General features: G+C 41.1%; 1 protein-coding gene across 2 annotated transcripts; it reads right to left on the minus strand.

Annotated features, from left to right (window-relative positions):
- Positions 1 to 56: 56 nt before the first annotated feature.
- On the minus strand, positions 57 to 4,296 carry LOC125798674 (S-formylglutathione hydrolase-like). 2 transcript variants are annotated; one of them, XR_007437477.1, is made up of 9 exons: positions 4,190 to 4,296; positions 3,223 to 3,304; positions 2,783 to 2,871; positions 2,590 to 2,688; positions 2,188 to 2,312; positions 1,937 to 2,056; positions 1,097 to 1,195; positions 760 to 950; positions 57 to 252 (listed from the first exon to the last, which is right to left on the minus strand). XR_007437477.1 is itself a non-coding variant. In XM_049474197.1 (9 exons), the coding sequence occupies exons 2-9, from the start codon at positions 3,288 to 3,290 to the stop codon at positions 172 to 174; spliced, it is 849 nt and encodes a 282-aa protein (XP_049330154.1). In that variant the 5' UTR covers positions 3,291 to 3,304; positions 4,190 to 4,296; the 3' UTR covers positions 57 to 171. The 2 variants fall into 2 exon arrangements, 1 of the variants encoding a protein (XP_049330154.1); XM_049474197.1 differs by having other exon boundaries at positions 760 to 927.
- Positions 4,297 to 9,660: the final 5,364 nt, after the last annotated feature.

A 9,660-nucleotide genomic window follows, 5' to 3' on the forward strand; every position in this document is an offset into this window, starting at 1 on the left:
ATGATTAGGAAATAGAGATGGAAAATAATAATAAAGAGGTAAAAAAAACAGAAACAGAACCTCAGCAGCTTTTATTTTGGGAAAAACTGATAAAGAATCAATATTGACCAAAACAGATCAGCGCTGTGATGCTGGAGAATCTGAAAGGCACAGAGAGCTGCGGATCCCAGTTTAAGCGTTGAGGTATTTGGCGTGGTGCTTGATGTGGTCGTTGATGAAGGAAAACACAAAGTAGTAGCTGTGGTCGTAACCCTGAGAGAGAAAAACACAAACATATTAATATCTAATAAACTAATCTAATAATATCTATTAAACCTGTATAAAGATTATCTCACTTTGTGTTTTAGTTCAGAAAATCAGATCTTGTATCACTGCAGACACTGATCTCACCTGATGAATAAACTCCTGTGAGCTGCAGAGATTTTAGAAAATGTTTCTGTAATTTCTGGGTTTATATTGATTTTTCTCTGCATGATAAAACCATTAACCCGACTCAGATGCTCACAGGTCACATGATCACACACTGTCCTGTAGTGATGCTCTCAGGATGATGATTAGTGTTAAACTGATGAACAGAAGTGCTGTAAGAAACTTTACACAGATTATAAAGGACTGTGTGATCCGTCACTGTCGTTCTTTTAAATCATGTGGTACAAAAATCCTCCTTTGATTGGTGACAAACATAAAATATATTAACCCACACAGAGGAAAATCAGCAGACAGCAGTTGTTTATATTTTCTATGTGAGGAGGATCTGACCTGCTGCAGGCGGAACACCACCGGTATCTTCTTCTCTGAACAGGCGGAGATCAGGTTATCAGGAAGCAGCTGACTGGAGGACAGGAACTGATCATCACGGCCCTGATCGATCAGAATATCCAGCTCCGGACCGGAGTAAGAGGCGGCCAGAACCGTGGCGTCGTACGCCTGCAGACACAGCAGAGAGAAAACTGCAGGAAAAGATGAATTAATCTAACTTTTAATCTTCTGAAGATTAAACCCCTTTAATTTACAGCAAAATCAATAACAATCCTCATAATAATCTGTTATTCCTGTTAGAATAATCCCGGACTGACAGACTGTAACGTTTCCTCACCTCCCAGCTGGATTTCTCTGATCCGAGGTATCCGGAGAAAGCTTTCTGACCCCAGGCACACTGCACCGGGTTACAGATAGGAGCGAACGCAGACACAGCCTGAACACAAGAGAGGAAAAATTAAATACTGCTGTCTGCATCAAACTAAAGACGTTTACTAAAGAGTTTTCTTCACTTTTTTAGTGAAACACACCATTATACTGATAAAAGTAAGAAAAATCCTGAGCAAGTGAATTATCTCACTCCATCATCTCAGACCACTCGATTCTTTTACTGCAGATACCGCTGCACAGGTACAGCTGACCAAGAGGGGGCGCTCATGTGATCTGTATTTATGGAAATATTTAATGCTCTAACCAATAAAGCTACAAAAAAATAGATAAGAAAGTTTCATTTCTTCTCTCTGACTGTGAATCATGCTGAAGCTGAATTTGTGGAGGAGATTTCTGGAGTTTATTCTGTGGGTCTGAAGCTGGTTGGTTTAGAATATCAGCTTTAAACAGACTGATGGTGCAGATTTCAGCTCTTTAAGTAGATATTTATTGATATTTACTGGTCTAGATTATACATGCTGTAAGAATACTGCATTTTACACTCTGAATAGAACACCAGGTGATATATGTATAAGATTGAGAGTACAATCAAGAGGTTCAATCACATTAAATTTGATTTATACAGAGATTTTACAACAGAAGTTGCCACAAAGCAGCTTTGCAGAGAAAACAGGTTCACACCTCTTATGAGGAGCTGAAGTGAAGAGGAGCATTTACTGCCTGCAGCTGATCTGAAGTCTGAAAACAACAGAGATCTGATACAGTAAACGGGGCTCTGCTGACTTGCCTTGTATTTCCCAGGATTCTTCAGGGCGCAGATGAGAGCACCGTGTCCCCCCATAGAGTGACCTGAGACCGACATCTTCTCTGGATCAGCCGGGAAATTCGAATTTATTAACCGGGGGAGCTGAGAGACGAGAGATCATCTAATCAATACCTCCAGAACTGATCACAGATCACACACACACACACACACACACACACACACACACACACACACACACACACACACACACACACACACACACACACACACACCTCCTCAGTCACATAGGAGTACATGCGGTAGTTGGTCTTCCAGGGATCCTGTGTGGCGTCGACATAAAACCCAGCGCCTGTTCCAAAATCCCAGCTCTCATCTTCCCCCTCGATATTACAGCCACCTAACACACACACACACACACACACACACACACACACACACACACACACACACACACACACACACACACACACACACAAACACACAAACACACACACACACAAACACACAAACACACACACAAACACACACACACACAAACACACACACAAACACACACACAAACACACACACAAACACACACACAAACACACACACAAACACAATCAATTCACAACAAGAGCTGAATGTTTTAACAGAAATAAGCAGTTTTGCTTTAATTAAAAGTATTAACTCACGTGGGCTGGTGTCTGGAGCCACGATGATGATGCCGTGTTCAGACGCAGCCTGCTGACTCCCAGCTTTAGTAATGAAATTCTGCTCCGTGCAGGTTAACCCTTTAATATTAAACACGGATTTTACACTTCTGATAACGTCAACATCCAAAATAAAGCTCAAATAATATAAATTCAGAATCAGAATCACTGATACCTGAGAGCCAGTAGAACACGGGACACTTCCCACTTTCAGCTTTTGGAGGAAGGTAGATGCCGAACTTCATTTTACATTTTAACTCAGAGCTGAAAAACACAGTCAGTCAGTCTGTAGCTCAAATAACCAGTATAACATAATCTACATTAAACTCAGAACCTCAGCTCAACACAGAATTACAGTTCCCGTGTCTGTATGAGCTGAGATACACTGCTCTCTGTAAAACATGGTGCAGGTTGTGCTTCTGCAGGTTAAACCACAATCCAAACATTAACCATTCAGAGCTTCAGTGAATAATAAAGGCAGGGGTTTTGATATTCTGTGAAAGAGAAGTCTCCTTATTCCAGTGAAGTTTAGAAAATAAGAAAAGTAAACAACAGAAACCTAAAATAAACTTGCTTTTAACACTTTAAACTCAGAAGTGAACAAAAGCTGCGCACCTGTCATGCTCAAACACCTTCTGATATCCACCGCAGCACTTGTTGGACGACACCTGAGTTAATGCCATGGCTCTTTCTGAATCTGTCAGAAAAGTTTGGATAGAGTGAAAAATACACAATTTAGCAGCACAAAACATCAATGTAAGAAAAGTAAAAAAGGGGTGATTTGTAGCAAAAACAATTCATTGGTTAACAGATTACAACTGGTAAGTATTAATAAAGTGAAATGGATTTTAAAAATGTTAAGCCTTATTCTGCAGTAAATCAGTGCAGGAACAGAGTCACTGCTGTTACTCTACTGCAGAATTTACACACATCGTTCATGTTAAAATAAAACATATTGTTAAACAGTGTTTCCATTAAATTTAGATAAATATGCTGCACACAAAAAGCAGTAATATTGACCCTCAGAAATAATTTTATCTTAATTATCTTTTCGTTTTAACCTTTTAAAGACAAGTCTAAATCATTGATATATATAACTTTATTAATCTTTTCTGACAAATTTAAACAGAATTCTGACTTTGTATCTCCAAAAACACGGAGTTATTTATTTTAGAATCAGGTGTTTTTCTCTTCTTTTTCTGGGAGGAATAAACTTAATAAACTTCCACAGGTTTGTGGATCTGAGGAGAGCTGGAGGAGTTTAGATCTGATTACAGGAGGTTTTTTCAGTGAATCACAGACACAGAAATAATCTCAGTAACCAGCCAGCAGATCTCAGACACGGAGAGGAAGCTGAAACTGCTGCAATAAAAACATTAAAGTTATAAAAACACAGAAAACTGAATAAATGATAAAATGCTAAATAAAGACTGAATGAGCAGCAGGTTAGCCTGAGCGCTAACTCTGTCCCAGTTTACCGCAGAAACCCGGGCTTTATCCCGCACTGCTGCGGCTCAGAGCGCTGCGGAAGATCACAGACAGATTAAAAAATAATATAAAGTGTTTATTAATAATTCTGCACCTTTTATTTACTGTAAAATATGAAGTTATTTCTACCGCACTCCTCCAGGTTCACAGAGTCCAGCGCTGCGTCGCGACGTTCCCGTGTTCAGCGTGATTACGTCACGCCCCTTACGTTCCGCTGTGACGGCGCTTCCCCCAGACAGCCTGCAGGGGGCGCCAAAGACCCTTTTGTGTTCACACTCAAACATTTAATCCGGTTTATTACAGTATAAATCTCTGATGTGTTATTAAAACTATCAAATGTACAAAACATAATTTTTATTCCTCTATATGTAAAATAATGTGTTCAATTAGATTATTATTTATTTAATTATTGTTACACAGATTATAATGTATAAAATCACACCAGCATCCTGCACAGATCAACTGCAATAATACACAGTTTATTACATAATAATAATAAGCCAGTAGTCATGACAATACTTTGTGATTAATCACATTTAAAATCATGATTACAATGTTTTCCTGTATTTTGTAAGGGAGATATATATATAATATAACTGTAATAAATTCTTTATTTTTATATTTTCTTGATCTAAAGCTGCAGAATGCAGAGATGTGTAGTTTCATATTTAAACCATATTCAGCATAAATAAACTCAAATTCTGAACTCGACTATAGAATTAATTAATTACGATAAAAATGATCACATTAAAGTTTCAGAGTAATCCTGTTCACAGCAATACTTATATTACAGTTTAGTTTATAGTTCCAGGTATTTTATCCCCCATCCCTCTATCCCTCTATCCCTCCATTCTTCCATCCCTCCATCCCTCCTGGGTAACTCTTTGGAAACGTGTCTCACCAGGCCTAAAACACATCAGCAGGACGGAGTGATTGACTATCTGCTGTTTCTCTAATGGAGTGCACAAAAGTGTGTGAGAGTGTGTGAGTGTGTGTGTGAGTGTGTGAGAGTGTGTGAGTGTGTGAGAGTGTGTGAGAGTGTGTGAGTGTGTGTGTGAGTGTGTGAGAATGCGCGAGAGCGGCTCTTATTAAAGACAAATGGAAAACTGTAAAATTGCTGTAACCTGTAATGGAACAATCAAGCAATCTGAATGTTGATGCTCATGCTGTGATGTGCATTACAGAGAACACACACACACACACACACACACACTCCTCTCCCTCTGCTGAACCTGCACATCACACACACAGTCACCGTTTTTCTCTCCTGGCAGTGATTCACACACCCCTCCCTCACCCAGCCAATCACTGCTGCTCTCAGAGCCGAGCGGCGTCCAATTAAATTACATTTACCTTTAATAAATACAAAACACCTGAACACTGCAGCTCCACCACATCCCAGAACTCTCAGCTCATACAGGACTCTGTTTATACAGGACTCTGTTTATACAGGACTCTGTTTATTCAGGACTCTGTTTATTCAGGACTCTGTTTATGCAGGACTCTGTTTATTCAGGACTCTGTTTATACAGGACTCTGTTTATACAGGACTCTGTTTATTCAGGACTCTGTTTATACAGGACTCTGTTTATTCAGGACTCTGTTTATACAGGACTCTGTTTATACAGGACTCTGTTTATTCAGGACTCTGTTTATTCAGGACTCTGTTTATACAGGACTCTGTTTATTCAGGACTCTGTTTATTCAGGACTCTGTTTATACAGGACTCTGTTTATTCAGGACTCTGTTTATACAGGACTCTGTTTATACAGGACTCTGTTTATTCAGGACTCTGTTTATTCAGGACTCTGTTTATTCAGGACTCTGTTTATTCAGGACTTTGAGGCGCCGTGTTTATAATCATCATTACATTAAAACCTCGTATCACAGAAATATCATACACTGCAGACTGTGCTTCAGCTCAGTTTAATGATTTAGAGTTATAGTATTATTTACCCACCAATAAAAGAGTTCATTTAGTTATTCATCTTGTGTTTTAAGGCTGTTTGTTTATTTTTCAGGTAAATTTTGATTGTGGTTTATATTTGAGCTTTGGGCAATTTACTGGCTTAAAGGTTTGATTTAGCATAATTTGTGGCTAACTCTTAGGTTTTAGTCTGATTTAATAGTTATAAAGTTTGGGTTTTAAATTGATTTAGTGGTTTATCTTTTTGGTTTAGGTCACTTTACTGACTTATCTTTGATCTTTAGGATGATTTACATTTTTTTTGTTTGCATTGCTTATTTTGGGGATTTGGGCTAAATGTGGGGTTCATATTTAGTCCAATTAGTGATTTGTTTCTGTGTTATTTATTGATTTACGGGAATTTAGACTAATGTTTTCCCAAGTGAAAATAAAGGTTGATTGATTAAGTGGTTTATTTTAAAGTTATAGTCTGATTAGTGATTTGTTTTTGAGTTTTAAGTCGAATCAGTGATTTATATTTGATTAATGGTTTTGGCTGTAGATCCTCACAGCCTGAACCCAGCGGCTCCAGTGCGTCCAGCAGCTCATTAGGAGGTTCTGGTGATGCGGGTGATGCTGATGTGATGCTGGTGGAGCTGATGTGATGCTGGTGGAACTGTGATGCTGATGTGATGCTGATGTGATGCTGATGTGATGCTGATGTGATGCTGGTGGAGCTGTGATGCTGGTGATGCTGATGTGATGCTGGTGGAGCTGTGATGCTGATGTGATGCTGGTGATGCTGATGTGATGCTGTGATGCTGATGTGATGCTGGTGATGCTGATGTAATGCTGTGATGCTGATGTGATGCTGATGTGATGATGTGATGCTGGTGGAGCTGATGTGATGCTGATGTGATGCTGGTGATGCTGATGTGATGATGTGATGCTGGTGGAGCTGATGTGATGCTGATGTGATGCTGGTGGAGCTGATGTGATGCTGGTGATGCTGATGTAATGCTGTGATGCTGGTGGGGCTGTGATGCTGATGTGATGATGTGATGCTGGTAGAGCTGTGATGCTGATGTTATGATGTGATGCTGGTGGAGCTGATGTGATGCTGATGTGATGCTGTGATGCTGATGTGATGCTGTGATGCTGATGTGATGCTGTGATGCTGGTGCAGCTGATGTGATGCTGTGATGATGTGATGCTGGTGGAGCTGATGTGATGCTGGTGGAGCTGATGTGAGGCTGTGATGCTGGTGGAGCTGATGTGATGCTGTGATGCTGGTGGAGCTGATGTGATGCTGTGATGATGTGATGCTGGTGGAGCTGATGTGATGCTGGTGGAGCTGATGTGATGATGTGATGCTGTGATGCTGATGTGATGATGTGATGCTGTGATGCTGGTGGAGCTGTGATGCTGATGTGATGCTGGTGATGCTGATGTGATGCTGGTGATGCTGTGATGCTGGTGGAGCTGTGATGCTGATGTGATGCTGGTGGAGCTGATGTGATGCTGTGATGATGTGATGCTGTGATGCTGGTGGAGCTGATGTGATGCTGTGATGCTGGTGGAGCTGATGTGATGATGTGATGCTGTGATGCTGGTGGAGCTGATGTGATGCTGGTGGAGCTGTGATGCTGATGTGATGCTGGTGGAGCTGATGTGATGCTGTGATGATGTGATGCTGGTGGAGCTGATGTGATGCTGGTGGAGCTGATGTGATGCTGTGATGCTGGTGGAGCTGATGTGATCCTGTGATGCTGATGTGATGCTGGTGATGCTGATGTGATGCTGTGATGCTGGTGGAGCTGATGTGATGCTGGTGGAGCTAATGTGATGATGTGATGCTGATGTGATGATGTGATGCTGTGATGCTGGTGGAGCTGATGTGATGCTGGTGGAGCTGTGATGCTGTGATGCTGTGATGCTGGTGGAGCTGATGTGATGCTGTGATGCTGATGTGATGCTGTGATGCTGATGTGATGCTGGTGATGCTGATGTGATGCTGTGATGCTGGTGGAGCTGATGTGATGCTGTGATGCTGGTGGAGCTGATGTGATGCTGTGATGCTGGTGGAGCTGATGTGATGATGTGATGCTGATGTGATGCTGGTGATGCTGATGTGATGCTGTGATGCTGGTGGAGCTGATGTGATGCTGGTGGAGCTGATGTGATGCTGGTGGAGCTGATGTGATGCTGTGATGCTGGTGGAGCTGATGTGATGATGTGATCCTGTGATGCTGATGTGATGCTGGTGATGCTGATGTGATGCTGTGATGCTGGTGGAGCTGATGTGATGCTGGTGGAGCTAATGTGATGATGTGATGCTGATGTGATGATGTGATGCTGTGATGCTGGTGATGCTGATGTGATGCTGTGATGCTGGTGATGCTGATGTGATGCTGTGATGCTGGTGGAGCTGATGTGATGCTGTGATGCTGGTGGAGCTGATGTGATGCTGATGTGATGCTGATGTGATGCTGGTGGAGCTGATGTGATGCTGATGTGATGCTGGTGATGTTGTGATGCTGATGTGATGCTGATGTGATGCTGATGTGATGCTGTGATGCTGTGATGCTGGTGGAGCTGATGTGATGCTGTGATGCTGGTGATGCTGATGTGATGCTGTGATGCTGTGATGCTGGTGGAGCTGATGTGATGCTGTGATGCTGATGTGATGCTGTGATGCTGGTGGAGCTGATGTGATGCTGTGAGTCAGGAGTGTGTGTATGAAAGGTGATCCTGCTGCTGATGGATGAGTCATGGTGAACATGTGAAGGTTTTGACGTGTGGCTCTGAGAAGGTTAATCCCTTTAATAAACACACACTAAAGCTCCTCCCTGCTGGAGGCGGGACAGGGGATCCGGGTTTTCCTTTCTTCAATCTCAATGAAAATAATATTGGCAAAGCATCACTATAATTACAACAATCAATTACAATAAAATAAAAGCAACAATAAATATTAAAACTAACTGAGAATAATTAAAATAACAGATTTTGTTTCTGCTGATTTTTGTCTCTTTCTACTCTATTCCTCATTCAGTCTCTTTCTCTCTCTCTCTCTCTCTCTCTCTCTCTCGTTTGGAGTAACAAAAGGAAACTGGCCAATGGAACGCGTTGTAGCGTGTGAGTCATTGTGCTGCCACGGCAACAATAACTACAGTAATGATGAAAAGGCTGAAAAGCTGAAGCGACAACCGATCAATAATATTTAATTATTATTAATAATAATCTTTACTGAGCGTCTGAGAAATTCCAGATCACACATTTGTTTAGTTTCTAAATAAAAATCTGATTTATAAATCTAATATTCACTGACATGCCAAAAGTCATGGGACATTGTGTAAATTGATCATAAAAGCCCAGACCTGTATAAGTTGTGAGGTGTTATCTTTTGAGTGATGATGAGCACTGGCCAGCATGCTCTTGGCAAGACGATGTGAATTATTGGAGCGAAGCCTGATAGTAAGTGTTAGATAGTTAGATATTTAATTCCTAAAGTTAGATGTGGATTTAATTTTCCTTGATCCACACTGTCACGAGTTTACCAGGAATACGGCATAGAAGGCATTACCATCTGCAGTGGACAGAACAGTGAGAGGTAATGATGGTGGCCGGCAGTGTCTGTCAGAAATCACATCCATATTAAA

This window comes from Astyanax mexicanus, unplaced genomic scaffold, assembly GCF_023375975.1.
Source record: "Astyanax mexicanus isolate ESR-SI-001 unplaced genomic scaffold, AstMex3_surface scaffold_75, whole genome shotgun sequence".
Classification (NCBI taxonomy): Eukaryota; Metazoa; Chordata; class Actinopteri; order Characiformes; family Acestrorhamphidae; genus Astyanax; species Astyanax mexicanus.